This window comes from Temnothorax nylanderi, unplaced genomic scaffold (genome assembly GCF_030848795.1).
Source record: "Temnothorax nylanderi isolate EJ_2023f unplaced genomic scaffold, tnyl_v1.0 TNYL_tig0134_pilon, whole genome shotgun sequence".
Taxonomy (NCBI): domain Eukaryota; kingdom Metazoa; phylum Arthropoda; class Insecta; order Hymenoptera; family Formicidae; genus Temnothorax; species Temnothorax nylanderi.
The window spans coordinates 331,426-348,195 of record NW_027249196.1 but is presented as its reverse complement, the minus strand read 5'-3'; the positions used below and the strand labels follow the sequence as shown (position 1 = coordinate 348,195).

Sequence of the window (16,770 nt, the reverse complement as noted above, 5' to 3'; positions counted from 1 at the left end):
AATCTAAATAACCTGCTTCGGAAAGTAAGGAGGCATCCCTACGCAAGGAGGATTGACCCGAACAATCTTTTGGGCCTAACGAACTTACTGACTCGAGTTCACCACTGCGGACACTTACACACCCACACAAACACACAATTCGGAAAGAGATAGTACAAGGAAAAGAATTACGAACCAGCGTTAGAAGTTTTGTGTCAAAAAACTTTAGTAAAAATGAAGACACGAGATAAGATTAGTCTTATCCCAAATCTTTAAAAGAAATTGGAGGTCCTACTACGTCGATTCCTCTTACTTTATAATCTAATTATTTCCATTTCATTCAGAAGCGTAGATTATTTTTCAGCGTTACTTTATTATATCACGTTTAATCCTGCGAATCTTATTTCGTCGTGTTGCTTATAAATATCTCCGTCATTCACGTTCACTTGGAGATTTTTCTTGCGGGGTTTCCTTCTTTTCTGAATTTTCTAGCGCAAATCCAGCATACAAATCGGCTTTTCTTATTTTAATATATGGCCGCGATTGTGAAAGCACGATGGGCGAAAAGGAATTACGAGCCTGTACTGATCGATCGGCATTGGAGTAATACATAGAGACGGATAGTAGGTAGAGAATAGAGATGGAGAGAGAAACAAACTGTCCCCGGCTCGTTTCAACGTTGTAAACAACAACGTTGCGCGGGCAGGAGAGAATGTAACGGTCCCCCGGGATTGAGCAATCGTTTCCCGTCGAGCCCCGTTCGTTTATGGTGTATCTTGCGTTATGCCAATGGGAATGTAAAATCCTTGGAGCGTTATGGCCGTTACAGACTTCCGCTCGGACAATTTCTCGACGGGCGTGCCGCTCAATTGGATTTAAACGTCGCGCTCGTTTTTTGTACGACGGATCCCGGGAACGTTGCACACGCGTTTTATCCATTCGTCGACGCGTGAATTTATCTTACCCTCGGCGGTTTCGCGGGATTACATCGCAGCCTCTCGTCTCCGAAACGTCCCGCGCTCAATCCGCCCCGAAAATCCGAAACGCAACGTGATCCCGTTTCGCGTTTTAACATCGGTTTTTTTTTAAATATATAAATGTAATTTTGTTTATCTCAGAATTCGATATTTTTCACTCGCGATGAATAACTTGTTTTTCGCTTCTTTTTTGGTTTTATTTATTTTTTACTTTTCGACCGGTTTCCATTTTCAGTTCTCTGACGTCGACGCCGCCGTGTCGACGGACGTCGAAACACGGAGGCGATCTGTTCTCTAATAACGCCCGTTGGATGCGTCCGTCAGACGCACATGTCGGCCGTTCCTCGTAACAGGATGCCTTGTACCACCGCCGCCGCGGCGCTAATTCGGCAATGTGTATTAGAGCACATGAATAGAGACGCTCATTTGATGAATAGAGACGCACACGCGCGAAATGATATCTCCATTATTCCACGATAATGGGTAGCAACGCGGAAAGACCGACCGAGCGCGGATTCCGTGTCAGGATACGCGCGGAAAGCGTACGACTTTCAGCGCGCTGACAACACAACGACTCACGTGGATGCGCGAGCGATTTTGCACGGCGTGACGCAAGAAATTGGTTCGGATTGCGATACGTGGAAGCCGCGCGGTGATTCGGCGATTTCCTTACGCCTTGTCATGAAAAATTTCCCTTTGTACCCTTCGAGCGCGTATCTTTGCCCCTTTCGCGTCCCGGGAGGTTTCTGTTTAAAGTGGAGACTGCAATTTTTATCGCGATGTTAGCTCGCGGACCCGCTTCCATCTCGTTTCGCTCGTGGCTTTCAATGTGATTGAAATGATGTTATGAAAACGAAATACACCATAAAATTCATAAAACGTGCAGAGAAATATCTGCTATTTAAAAATTAAAAATTATTCCTTAAACGTAGAAATGTATAAGGATATTTAAAAGTTTCCTCGGATAAAAGTCTCTACGTTATAAAATTAGTGCTCGTAATGTCACGCACGCCACGCGTAATTACTTAATGTAATAACTTGTAATATAGGACGTGTTATAACCGAGGCTTATGGCAGCTTCTTGGAGAGCACTACTCCAGATGAAATCCGGAGGCGGGGAGATAGTTATTCTAATCAATGCCGCGTGACGAAGGCGTGTGCTATCGCGTGTCGCAACGAGAGAAACGATTAAAGGCACGCGCGTGCAAACGGGGACCGAGAGAGAGAAAGACCCACGTGCGATTCGCTGGTTTATTTCCTCGCCGCGTCGCGTCGGAGAGTATCCGTTCATTGTTCGCGGCCGATGCTGCTTCTACGCCGCTCCGGGGGGTTCCGGGGAGAGGGGCTCCGCATGTTTACACGGGCGCACCATCGCCGTCGGGTTTGAGAACGCGACCGGCCGCGGAATCGGGTGCATTCACGGAACGTGGTCTTGCGGATAACAAAGCTCTCGGACCTGCTCCCCCCTCCTCCCGCAGGTGAGAACGCTCGCGTATACTGAAAGGCAGCCTCTAACCGCTCGCCACAACATCGAGGTGTTTATCGTAAGTCGGATAACGCGTTGCACGTCGCGCAATTAAGAGAATCAATTTTTTTTTAATTTTTATCAGAAAATCAATATGATTTTCCTGGACGACGAAATCGCGGATGCGATGGTGTTTGCCTTGTAAAAACAGTGTAGTGACAAGTATGTAATTTTGTTGAAGATTCAACGTTGAGAAAGGCTGCAAGTGTAATTTTTGGAAAATTACACAATTTAATGTATTATTACGATGAATGCTCTTGCATGTGCGCTTGAATATTTTAATGACACTGGGTACCCACTGCTGCATACTTTGGTTTCACGACTGACAAAATTCGACGAGGGGGGAGGGGGAGGGATATTAAATTAATGATATTTTTATATTCCAACGCGTTGAAAAGCGCTACCGCGTGCGTTTCACGTGCGCGAGCAGGTCGTTGAATAATTTAATCAGGACGGGTTTTATTGCTGCGCCGCGCGCCACAGATTTTACGCCATGATAAAAGTGTACCTCGTAAGTGTATAACGTACCTACGGAAATCGCAACAACGTGCTACACTGTAAATGCGAGGTTTGAGAAATATTTCGACACCTTTAGGTCGAACGAGATATCTCAATGATTTAATCGCTTGATTCTTTCGTGATGAAAGATCGTTTGTAATTTATATTATATCGTTAAAACGCATCTGTGGCGAAATCTATTTCCGCGATTTGTTTTCGTTCGCGACTGTTGTCGGAAGATCCGCTCTTGCCGTTTTCGTATACACAACAAAGCTTGGCCCGCGTTTGATCTTTCGAGAAAAAAATAATAATTCATCTCCAACGAAACGCCGTTTAGATAAGCACTTTCTAATGCACGCCTCGAAAGTTTTGCTCTTACACAAGCGATAAGCGAGCCAGCGACCTCCACTGGTTTAAACGTTCCCGTTAATGGTGTGTATGCTTGTGTGTGTATGGTGTGTGAGAGCCTATTGCAATCCCCGTCCTTTTTAAGCGCGTTGTATTCATATACACGAGGTACAAGTCGATATAAATCACAGTTATGTGCGATTACAATATCTCCAACGATAAACTAAAAGGGCGAGCTTAAAGGTGCCGACGCATACATTTTCCAAGTTTTATTAACTAATTCATAAAGTTTTATGCCTCTCTTCTTGTCCATATTTATGCAAATGCAAAAAGTCAGCGCAAAACGGCTGTATTTAAACGCGCGTGGTTTATTGATACCGCACAAGTCCAATCCGCGGTTTTTCTATGCGAGCAATCCATCGCGCAAATAAAGAGAGAAAAGTAAAAAAAAAATAGGCAGAAAAATGATACGGTTTAGCGTTGTGTCCCTGGAATATTTGTGTCGGTTAGATAGTCGCGCGCTGGCCGTAACGGTCCACCATAGCTCGGCACAGTTTTGCATCTTCTCTTACCTGTATTTCTATTTTCCGGGTGCATCGTTATGTCGATTACTACGTCGTTTCTTGCCGTCGACGCCCGACAACCCGTGATTTGCCTCTCCCGTCGCACGGAGATACACGCAGCGTAACGCGGCGAGACAGAGAACGACAGAGAGAACGATTTTCCTTAACTCTTTTGCCTCCAAACAGAATAGAAAGCAAACACGAGGTGACGATTCTAGGAGGACTAAATGAATTCTCCGTTAAGTTCTACGGACCACGAGGGAGTAAGTACTATCTCGTTTTCACATTAATTATAAGCAAGAAATGCGCGCAACGTGGAATTGAATTCTACTCGAGTTCAACTTTGAACTATCGTTTGAATGTAATTTCAATGTTCCTCGTTGCACTGCATTTCTATTACTTTGCGATAAGTTTACTTTTAGTAGTTAGTACGCAATATTTCGGCATTATCATCTGTCAGCGTTATAATTTTCTTACAATTATACAGTAATTTAATTGAACTACTATGCAAAATGAAGATTACATTAAAAATCCAGTTTGCTATAATATTCGGTTTCGGCGGCCAATTTTGCGCATGTATTTTGAAGCAGGGCAAAAGATCTGATTCAACAATAATGCTCGGTAACGTGCAATTATAATGATTTTTATTATTGCAATTTTATATGGCATTGAACATGCAATGGGCGTTCTTTGACTTGTGTCACGCTCAATTTCATAGTTTCTTACGTATCACCTTGGGCTATTATTTTTATTATCATGTCGGAATTAAGGTATATAAAAGTCTGAAAGGATATATAATCCAAATTACTATCTTTACGTCGTAAATCAATAATTTGACGAATTTTACGTTTGGCAAAATGCAGTTTACTCAATCCGCATGAACGCTGCAATTTATCACGACCGAGAAGCTTGAAAGTTTCATTACTCGCCACTGTGGGATGGAACAGAATTAAAATACGGCAAGCGTTCAATACGTTTTCACTTCGCGCTATGCCAAGGTCCGTGCGCATCTCCCAGAACCGGAAATACTTGCGCAACCGTTTCGTACTTGCGATTTTCTCGGTTTGCCGGACATGCGTGCGAAGCGTGTTATCGATTGGCACTGCCGGTTCTCGGCGCGAAAGAAAGTTCCTTGACTCCCCGCTGACGAAAGAGATGCATTCAACTGTCCCTAAGAAACGCTTTCAAGCAGATCGTGCCGAAGATACGGCACGTTAATGACGCGTCTATCCGCTTGCCGCGGATAACGCGCGCAGGTTGTAGACCTGTTTCGCAGATAGAACTCGGCGAAGATTATCCCCGCAGAAGTTTCGAATGCGTTCGAATGAAAATACGAATGTGTTGGGCCGTTAGAAGCAATCTTTAAAACCGACTTCTTACTTCTTGATTTGAAACGTGACCGTGATGCAGTCATCGTAAAATGGAATTGATTAATCTTGAGGCGAAGTAGGATTGTTGTTGTTCGAGAATGAATCTCGCGACTTCGCGTTGTTGGGACGAAACAGATTTACGGAGCCGCGATTCCGTCGATTTACCGTGTTTCGCTTTGGCAGGTTTCGAATGAAATTCTATAACCGTGTAATGAATTTCGCTTTTCCGCGCGGCGGAGGAAAGCGAAGCGAGTCGTTCCCAAGGAACGAAAGTTTCTTGAATCTCCGAATCGCGATTCCACCATCGGTAAACGAGTTGAAATCGTGCAACTACCTTCATTCGTAACGCTTTAAATTAAATCGCGTTTCAGATAGTCCTTTGAAACGGCGCAGCTGCATCCGCGAGTATAACTTCATTTGCTTAAGACCAGACCTCGGGACTTACTCTGACGAGATAGGCTATACTTGCGGGCGGAACATTCCGCATGGTAATCTCCGTCTGGATTGCCCGAGCAAATTGTAGAAACGTGATATTCAACACGATCGGATCTGGCATTTGCTTTACCTATCCTTAAAGCTCGCAAAACACGCGCGAATTTGAAAAAAATTATAATAACATTATGCTTACAATTAGAATATTAACATAAACGTTATTTAATCTATTTTTGTACTAAAGTTTTAAAATTTGCTATTGAATTTGCATGTGAATCAATAGAAAACGCTGAAAACGTAGAAAACTTTTAACGTCCAGTTAGAAGGATTCCTACTTCTTTATAAAGGAAAAAAGGGAATGTAGATTATTTTCTGTACTAGTAAAATTTGCTATTAAATTTGCACGTAGATAAATATATCACTAATGTTACAATTTATTTTCTGTATAACATATAAAAAACGTGCCTTTTAATGTCCATCTGAAAGGATTCCTACTTCTTTGTGAAGAAAAGGAAGGAATGTAGACTGTTTTTCTGTATTAGTAAAATTTGCTATTAACTTTGCATGTAGACAAGTAAATTAACGTGTCTTTTAATGTTCGTCTAGAAGGACTCCTGGTTCTTTGTGAAGGAAAGGAAGGGATATAAAGAACTAAGCAACGATAAAACGTTAATCCGCTCTCACGATTTGCGTCCACTATTGATCGACGTTCACAAATTGTATAATAAGGCTTGTAATTGATCAAAAGAAGCTTACTTGGCAATTCGCCGGGATCGGCTGGTGTTAATACGATGCTGATAATACCGACTATCCGATTATTTTGTCTTTCGTGATCGATCGTCGCGGCGCGGAATTTTACATAACGCGCATCAACTATGCCTTTTTTTTCCTCTCTATGCACTCGCGTACGGCTTCGTTTGTCCAGCTCGTCTTCGTCGACGAGTTAGCATCATCGAACTACCCACGGAACGATGTAAATCAGATCGTGTTTCAGATAACCCCGTGCAAACGATGCAGCTGCGCGCGCGCAAGTTCGTTTACACGCGTTTATTTTCCAGTCGCATAAGTTGATAAAAAGCACTGCTATCTATAAAAGCCATATCGTCGATCATGTAGAACTATTTTAATTGCAAGAAAACAAAAAAAACACAGAAGATTGCGGCTATTCATACAGTAATCATCGAAAAGCCTTTTAAACGCTAATTGGACGTCGTATTACATAACATCGCAAAATTTTGAAACACGACACCGAACAATTACCTTGTACTTGCATGAGAAATAAAGAGAGTCGATCTCGGATTTCTCTGCTCATTTTAGTTAGTTCTGCTAGATTCCGGAAGTGTAGGAAATGAGTATTTAAAAAAGGAACAGGCAAAGCACTCTTTTTATTACAAGGAGAGCTTATGTAAGCTCGCGCTAATGAAAGAACTTTTTTTTAACTATTTTCGTAACGTTTTAAAATAGATCAGCTAATTATTTCCAACTATATTAGCGTACTAACGAAATTATTCCACCTCTAACAATATTTTAGCGTTAACTACAGTGTATTTCAGCAAAACATAATTTTTAAGAGTTATATGTGAATAAATTCCGGAATCAAATAGGATTCTAAAATTAGATTCAATGTGAATTGTAAATGTAAAGTGAGAAAACGGACTGATGCATCAATGATCAATTCGTTTAACTACTTTATTTAACTACTTTGAATCGATATAGAACATATTCTCCGAATTTTGTATGAGAGGATGTAAAACATTAATTCCTTTACTCCGAAACTAACTTGCAACTAACGTTGCGATGATTATTCTCGTTTCATATTAATGAATTGATAATGCATTTAATGGGGACTTTGCAATCTAATTACCTTATTCGACATATGTTATAATTACACGATACCATCTGTTATATCTGTTCGAAACACACAAGTTACTTTATATATTCGATATAACTATTTGCGGAACGGGAATTACTTTTCATTTCGTAAGTTGTTACATAATTCACCGCATTAATCTCACACGAGTCAGTGAGCACGAGTCTCCGACGACTTTATTAATTGCTGGGTGAGATAGTTATCAAGTTCCGATCGTGTCGCTTTAGTGGACTATGGCGCGAATTAAATCCCAATTATATATCCGATATTCACGCTCCGCTCGCACGAACGTTGAAAATGGATTCGATAAACGCGAACCGCGACTCAGGATGTCGATAGCGAACAAAGGCTTTCGGCGCAGCAGTTCCTCGATCGCGTCCAAGTTGCAGCGTAAGCTGCAAGCTGTTCACTGAAAGCTGCGTATTAGCTTGCGGCATGTTTTCTCGTTGAACAATCGGGACTTAGCAAATGCGGGCAGAGAATATTCTAACTGTGATCTATATATTATCGATGTGACAATGCTACACCGTCCAACAAAATTTTTACATAAAATAAAAATGGATGATACCCCTTTTCTGTGTCTCTGTACACTTATGGCTCGCGATCCGCAAATTTTTATGTCATTTCAGGATGCAATCTGTTAGAGATGGGAATCTGTTTTGTTATATACACATCGATGAGAAGAGTAGTATTATTTATCCGAATAAATGAAAGATTGAAGGACATTGTAAAAAATCGTATTGATTCCAATTGACGTCAGACAAGAGATAAAAATATGATTTCGTGTACAACGCACCACGTTTGCAGATAAGGTAATAAAAGTGCAACTTCATCTTACCATATGTAACACGTGTAATCTGCTTCGAGCGATGTAACATATCGCAGGATTGCCAATTACACGGGCTGAACCGATATATCGGTTTTACAAATTACTTGAAGACCCGGTCTGCGGTATCTAGCTATCTAAATATATGCTGATTGAGTTACGACGTGCATATCAGTAATAACGTATATCTGTACGCGTTGAGTAATACACGCTTTAAATGTATCGGATGAGCAGTCTTGTTTGCCTGAGTGTGTTTTATTGGCTTTGCATAAGTATTTAGCTGGCGGAGATGTTTGCCTTATATCGCATCAACATGAAGAGTTGCATAACGCGCAATGCATAAATAGTCGCCACTTATTAGCGAGATATTTACGGCAGAAAAGTCCAAGTTTGAAAAAACGTAAAGGATGAAAGGAAAGACGTGCGTCGTGTTTAACATGCGGACTGTCGAATCGCTGTCGTTTCGCTGTCGATATCGTGTTCGATCGCCGTTTTCCGCTTTAGTTTTAATTGCGCTTTAGAATTGCATAATGCGCTCACCTTGACTTCGTGCTAATGTATCGGAGCCCTTGAACGGCTGCCGTTTCGTTTAAAATGTGCCTCCACGTCGAAGGCGTTCGAAAGTTTTTATAATCTTGTCCGATCATTCGGAGTAAGGTCTCGGTTACATAAAAAAAAAAAAAATCACATGATACAATTTATGATTGTTACTAAACTATCGTAAAATTCGTAAAATACAAACGTTAACGTTAACGCTATGTATAGTGAGTTTCCACAACTATGACTTTTACGAGAAATATAAATAAATTTGTCTGTCCCATAAAAAGGAAGCTGTCAATTTATCTTATCTTTCTCCCAAGTTTTTACGTATATATATAACTATAGGAAAATTGTATTTATCTCTCCTAAATTAAAATGACTTTAAAAGCGGGTATAATGCGATATTTTTTGCGCATCGTCACGCTGATAATTATAACATTGATTTATCGCGTAAGGAGAAGTAGAAAAGCGGCGATACGAAATTTACTTGATGAAGTCTTTTAACGGCCATCGACAATCGGTATTTATATCGAAGTAGAACATCGACAGCGCATGCAGCGATGGCGGAACACGAGCGCGTAGAATCAATAACTGCCGGACGTAGACCGTCTAAAAATTTCTGAGTTAGCGATTAAAACGAAAATGTAAACGCGAAAAGCAGCAATAACGGATGACTCATGCGTAATGATTAAATTCATGATCGCCCCTGCGTGGTCAACGCGCGACCTCAAATCGGATCGAAACAAAATCGCGCAACTTGCGTCATTTTTAAACAAAGGGGGGGAAAGAATTTATGCCATTCGAAATGCCGTTCGAAGAGAGATGATAGACGATTGACACCGAGCTAGGTCAGATTGCCGGATAAGATTAATTTATTTCCTGCTGGCGCGCGCGAAGAGAAAGAGCCGGCCGCGAGGCACTTCTTTCATCTCCCTCGCTCGCCCGATAGCTCACCGTATCCTGTAATATTTACGTCGTATGCACATTGCGCGTGCAAGCGGATGCATGGAAAACCTGCCGCATAATGAGACGCACGGGCGCGGTTGTTTGAGGTTTGATTAACCAGTTCCTGTCGCATTTTGTCCGTTAGCTGTATAGTTAGACGGCGCGGCGTTCGTTGCGATTTCGCAAGATGCAGCGGGTTACCTAACATTCAGTCGATAGAAAAGTTGAAAAAAAAAATGATACCAGTTCTCGCTGGAGATATATTTTGTGAGGTGCCAGAGGTGATGGACAGTGTATCAGATATTGTACGACTCAAGTACGTAATGCCAGTTTAGACTTCTGCGAGGGCGAGAGCGGCGTTATTACTAGGCCGGCAAAAGCATGCACATCAGCAAGATTGAACCGCCTTGAGCACAGTTCGCTAACGGAGATATACTTCTGACGGCTCTTTTTCGTTGAGGAAAAGAGTCAGCTCCAATTTTAGAATCCGCGGATTGAAATTCGCTCGAACTACGAGAGATCTGGGATACGCGACAATACGGAGACGCTCTCTCTCGCGACGCTTTTACCGAGATATTTCCGCTGAAAGTTCCGCGGCAGAAGGACGAGCTCTATAGATGTAGAGCGAGCCGGCCGAATTAGTTTACTCACTCACGTGTGCAACCGTGCAACATTATTCGGACGACGATATTCCGCGACGATTTACCACGTACGTAAATACAACCGGGCGTGTTCGCCGCGCGCATGGTACACTTTGGTGCACAAAGCGTACGGCCGCTTCGGGAATGGTTGTAAACGAGCGATTGACGATGTACATCGGAGAGATACCGCGCGCTCCACTCCGCCGCGATGACCCACTTTAGCGGATGCTCCAACACGCCCGAGGATTCCGTTCGGCATTCGCCCTAGGAGAGCCGACCCTGTTGTACTACGGCTGTTAAGAGAGTTACGGGAACGTACACGCTGGGTTGTATCCCATGAAATATACAGAACACTTAATGCAACGCATCTTGAAGCGATGATGTTAGAGTTACGGAAAGATTGCCGGAGAAAGAGTATTTTAGCTCGGTGAATGTTGCGCAAAATATTTTTCCTTTAAGTATTGCAGTCTTTAAGCCCGTTGTAACGTTGTGTCAAGAGATAAATCTTTCGAGTGTTCTGTTTGGCAATGATCCGAAAAAGATACGAGAGCATTGTTCGGAATCGTGTAATAATTTAATTCGCTTAATTTTATGTAGCGTGTTATATCGTTATCGAAAATCGTTCGATCGATGTTCCTATTGAGCTAGTTAAGCTAATTGAGATAAACTAATGGCGCACGATTTTTCGTCTATTCTTGCACGATCGGTGCATCGCTGTTAACGCGAATATTACAGCATATTCGTCTTCACTATCGATAAATATTACAGACGTGAGTTGCGCTCCGGATCGCTTTCTGCATGTTGTCCATCTTCATTGAAGCGCGGGCGGATAATTTTAACGCTGAAATTATATGCAGTCTCGTTCGCGGCTTGATAAAGAACCGGCGTACGAACGTCGGCTTTACAACGGTAGTCTTCCCGATTCCATTAATAGTTCTCGACCGCACTGCTCTACGTCGCGAACTCTTCGGAGCAGTCGCTCTAAGCGGACATGCTATCGCGCTATAGAAAGCCGCTGTTGTCCCGTTCTACGTTCCATTAATAAAAATAATTGACATTCGATACGAAAATCGCGGTAACCGAACACGGGTATTGATCGCGAGCTCACATCATTATGAAATCTCGCCCAAATATCGTATTGTAAGAAAACTCGCGACTATAAATATTTGTATCTGACTGAAAAGCGACCTTCTGTCACTACCATTAAATTACATGTCAATTTCTACTATCAATTCCTAGTATCAATTTCTGATCCACAATATAATATTTAACTTGTTTTAATCGCACTAATATCATTTACGAAAATAAAATCTATGATATGGATTAATACCGTCGGCTTAATACTTGATATCTACACGGAAAGAATTTTTTGTTATATTTTACCCTTAAATTCACTATAAACTTGGGACAACTTGGCAACCAAGGAATTTTTTAAATATACCAAAGACATTTTACAAACAACGTGATAAAAATTACCAAGCAAATTGGTAAATTTTGAAAAATTATTGAAATTTCCTAGATATATTTTAGTAAAATTAATCAAACATATTTTATATTTTAATGTAATAGATATTAATATTTTTTATTATGGTAGATATTAATCAGAATAGCTCGCATAAAATTCTTGGTGGTACATGTTGTCCCACAACTACCATGATTTCAGGGTAAATTTTAAGAGAAAATTCTCTCCGTGTAATGTAAACGCGTTATGAAGAGTTTCCCGCGAAACATTAGGCCTATTCGTTTTCGCCGCACTTCTGAATAATAGTGCAATAAGTTAGAATGAAACAAATTTATTTTCTTACATTCTAACTTATTGCACTAGTTCAGAAGTGCAGCGAAAACGAATAGGCCTTTTGAGTTCCATTTATAGAAGACATCAACCGTCAGTTATTTTCCTAAGATCGATGTTTCATGACTCAAGATCAATGAGATATACGTATCAGCGCCAAGTTTCGAGGCTTACACAAGTAAATCCTAATCGCTGTTCAGCCTAGCACGTCGTTAGCAGTGGCAAGGTCTAATTATCATACGCCGTTCACGGAGCGGAAACCTTCCGATGTCGTGTCCTCGTCTGATTCTCTCGAGTGCAAGAGGAATTCTCAAAGCTCGCCGTCGAGCACTTACGCGCGCAAGTAGATCATAAGGATTTATGTGGAATTCACGGTAGAATTACGATCGTCGCGCGTTTGCGCAGAAATCAAGAGTCTTAGTCGCGAGTCTTTCTATCCTGCTATTGTCCGTCCACGAAATTTCTACTCTACCTTCCCCTCTCAAAATAGACATCGCGACGTCGCTCAGAAATGCACATCTCGTCATTGAAAAAATTTTCGCGGTCACATTTTTTAGCGTGTTAGCGCGAAGAGACATTCTTCTTTTCTCCATCAGCGATTCGAGCGATCGAATCCGATGGAAATATGGAATTTTCCTGAAAAGGAGTGTCTTGGCATATTCAAGCGCGATGTTATTCAATTACGTCCACCCACGTGGCCGACCTCGTCGAACCGCGTTTTCAAGAACGCGATGATGGCGATTATTGTCGGGTAGCTATGTAACTATTATGCTCTCAGAAATAATGATTTTATCCGGTAGAACTTACTGCAAGAACTATTTATTCTAACAGAAAGTTGATTATTGTTTCTTTTCTCATTCATCATTCCATCAATCAATTTCCTTAACAAATTGAATTACTAAAGCATCGGAGATATCACAAATTCGGAAGCGATAAATAACGATCATCCATCACGTTAAGCAAAACTCGGCTTCACGAATTTATCGAGAGATTTATCACGAAAAACTTCATTCATCGCTGATCGAGGGAATTGAAGTTCCTTTCTCTCTCTCTCTCTCTCTCTCTCTCTCTCTCTCTCTCTCTTTCCGTATATAAATATACATATCCCAGCCATAGATAAAAAAGTTGGACGACTTCGCTTATCGACTGGTGTCAAATAATAACTCCGTTTCTGTGCCACGCTGCCCGACGTGGAGGGCTTTACGCCTGTTTCACACCGTTCGTTTTTCCAATGAACCGTTTGCACATTGATTCGGCGCTAGAGACAAATTGTTTACATAGTCCGATGACTTTAACCTTTGGGGGGGCTGCTCATCTCGCTACACGCTCACGCAGCGCGTCAATGTCCTTTCAATTGGAATTATTAACGGAAAAGTATCCCGTCTTTTGGCCTTATCAGGCGTTGAACCGCGATGTCGCAAACGCGCGATGTCGCAATCAATAACTCCCCCCGCCTTCCACCCTCCCTCCCTCCCTCTCCCTTCATCGCAATGATTAATTTTTTTTAAGATTTCTACCGCCAGACATTTTGCGATTAATATAGTGTGCTCATTGTAAAGTTATCATAATTGTGTTAAAAGATAAGAAATTGTTATTATTAATTTTATTATATATTTGTATGTTATAATTGTTATTATTAAAAATGACTGTGATATTAGATTAGTTAATAATGTAAAAGGAATTTCTCAATAAGATAAATAAAAGTTTGCATTTTTAATTAATGATTTATAGTTCTTAATTAAAAAAAAATTAGTTTTCATTCTCATGTTCTACTTATTCTTCCTTCTTTTTCTCTTCCTGGTATTTACTTTCTTGTTGTATTAACAAATTTTATGGAATTTTTAAACCATTTGATTAATTTCACGAATAAAATTATTGCCCTAGAATCATCAGTTTACGTCTCTGACCTATTTGCATTCAAGCGCAAAAAGTTTCCAGTCGCGGGGATATATTTTCAAAAAGATATCAGTTTTTATCTCGTTTATTTCTTTTGGTCGGCGAGTGCAGACGATGTTAATGACGAGAGTCAGCAAAGCCTTTCGTTAAAACCGATGAAAAATGACAACCTGTCTCCTTCGTCAGATACAAAAAGCACGCGGGTCTTTTTCGAGATTCCTACCCGACCCAGTTTCCACGCCAAAGCTGTGCTTGCGTCACGCGGGAAATTATATCGTGCATAAGGGACCTCTTCGCCCCTCGTAATCTCGTGGAGCCGATAGTAAATGAATTGTTAATCGGAGGAATTACACCGCATAAAGCCGGATTAAAACCGGAGCTCGCGTGGGCGTGCAAGTTTAAACTTGCGATTTGTTAACAGTCGCTGTGAAGCGCGATTGTCGTTCCAAGTTTAATATATTTATGCGAAATTCTTCTCTTTTAAGTCCTGTTAAAAACTCTATTTTGTGAAAGGAAATAGATAATTTTTCAGCGAAGCTTAATTAACGACTGAAGCAACATTTTCGATACGATTAAAGCGTGGACTATTTTACTGGCATTATATTCCAACAAGGGATCATGGCTGATCAAACATAAATAACGATAGGGCACAGAGCCGCAACAAGGTGTTCGCGTTAAATTATTTGTATTTTTAATAGATATTGTCCAACACTATTAAAAATAAAAATAATTTAACGCGAACACCTTGTTGCGGCTCTGTGCCCTATCGTTATTTATGTTTGATCAACCATGATATCTCGTTGGACGGAGTATAGACTTGCTGAAAACGATGTGCTCGTGTTGTTTTCGCCAGGGTAATTAAATACCAAAAGGTTTATCAGCAGAAACCTGTCGCGAAGCAGCTGCTTTCGTGAATTTAAATTCCATTAATGTTTTGCGTTACTACTGATAAGGCAAGGAATCATCGTAATCAGAGAAAAATTTTCTTAAAATATCTCATTCAGAATTTAAATATTAAACATTAAACGCGCTTATTATTATTAAACATGCTTATTAATTTTATAGTAATTATCGCAATTTAATCTGCTGATGGTTTTGAAAACAATGTTCGACCATTCTTATACGAATTATAAATGTATAGAGCAAGTATTTTGATTAATTCAAGATATATTATTTTACATATTAATTTGAGCTGCAACGAGAAGATAACATTGTTGATTCTGGATCACTAGTTTAGCTTGACAATTTTTATCGGAAAAAAGTCAGTATAGAGGAATTGGGTCAGATAGTGTCCAAATAATAAACTGAACGCGCGGCGCATTTGGGACACCCACCGTTTACATATTTGATTAGATGTTCTTCGCTTATCTTTTTTTTATCTACAAAAAAATTCTCTCAAAAAGGCCCGTTGAAGTCTTGTACGCCTCTTCCGTGATCGCGGAACGAATCTATGTTATCCAAGGACGCGTATTGTCGATCGCCGCGGCCATTTATGTAATTGCAATGTGGAGTCATGCATTTTCAACCGAAACCGCGAAGCCGCCGCCGCTTCGGCTCGGGCAGAAACGACGAAAATGGAAGCTGGAAGCGCGCCGACGTATATCCTGGTTTTACGTTACCGTGACAAAGTGTCGCACACGCGGAAGTGTGGCTAAGTGGGTCAGTGGGCCAAGCGCAGCTGCGACAGCCTCCTCCGTATTGAATTGCATCTGCATCTATGCCTGCATCTGCACGCGAACGTGAAGATGCCGTCTTCCGATGGTCCCTTCGTGGAAGGGAATTGCAGGTCGCGAGAGTATTTGGTATTTATGAGCAGCCTGGACCGAGTAATGACTGTTCTGCGAGAGGCGATTTTCCACGTGCGTGGATAAAATCGATGCGTTTTCGGGGCGCATCGTTACAAAATCGTAACGCGCAAATTCGACTCGCCAGACTTTGTCTTCTGGATAAAATTGATTCTTCAATCCATAATTTATAGTCGTAACAGTAACGTCGCACCGCATGGCGATTTTTTGGTTTGGATATCCAGTTATCGTTTAATAATCAACAATATATAAATTTAGTAAAACCACTTCGCCTCTTCCATTTATAAAATTCTGAATCTTTTATATTCTCGTCGGAATTATAAGTTGATTCGTCAACGAAAGTGGTAATGGGCCCCATTTTTAATTAATTACAGCCATAATGAATAACTTTTCTAACGGTTAAAAATTAAAATCTTGCCTGTAGACGAGAACTCTTTTGCGCAAATTGTCGTATAGGTTTATTGTCCCGGCTTTAGACAGTATTACAATGTGTGCATTCCAACAAAACGAAAATGGAGTGCTTTGTTCGCGATTTTTTTTGTTGCTACGTGGATATTGTACTTTCATGCGTCTCCGAATAGAAATAAAACTCACTTACTGTTTGGAGATCCACACCGATGGGATGCGAACTTTATATTGCATTGCAAATTCGCAAGCGTACAATGCACATATTTATCAAAAATTCATGTCCATACCGTTCAAAAAAGCCGCTCGTATTTGGGCTCGCTAGATGAATTTTTATTTGTTGCTCGTACGAGTCGCG

The 16,770-nt window shown here is 41.0% G+C and overlaps 1 protein-coding gene across 3 annotated transcripts in view; it reads left to right on the top strand.

Moving 5' to 3' along the window:
* Ubce2h (ubiquitin conjugating enzyme E2H) overlaps positions 1-16,770 on the top strand; it is a 41,175-nt gene that overhangs the window by 10,830 nt on the left and 13,575 nt on the right. For 2 of the 3 annotated variants that reach the window (XM_071714113.1, XM_071714115.1), the window contains exon 3: positions 4,077-4,153. In XM_071714113.1, coding sequence (XP_071570214.1) covers positions 4,077-4,153 — 77 coding nt within the window. Of the gene's footprint in view, positions 1-1,008; positions 2,435-4,076; positions 4,154-16,770 lie in introns of those variants that run through there. The other variant, XM_071714112.1, reaches the window with a different exon arrangement.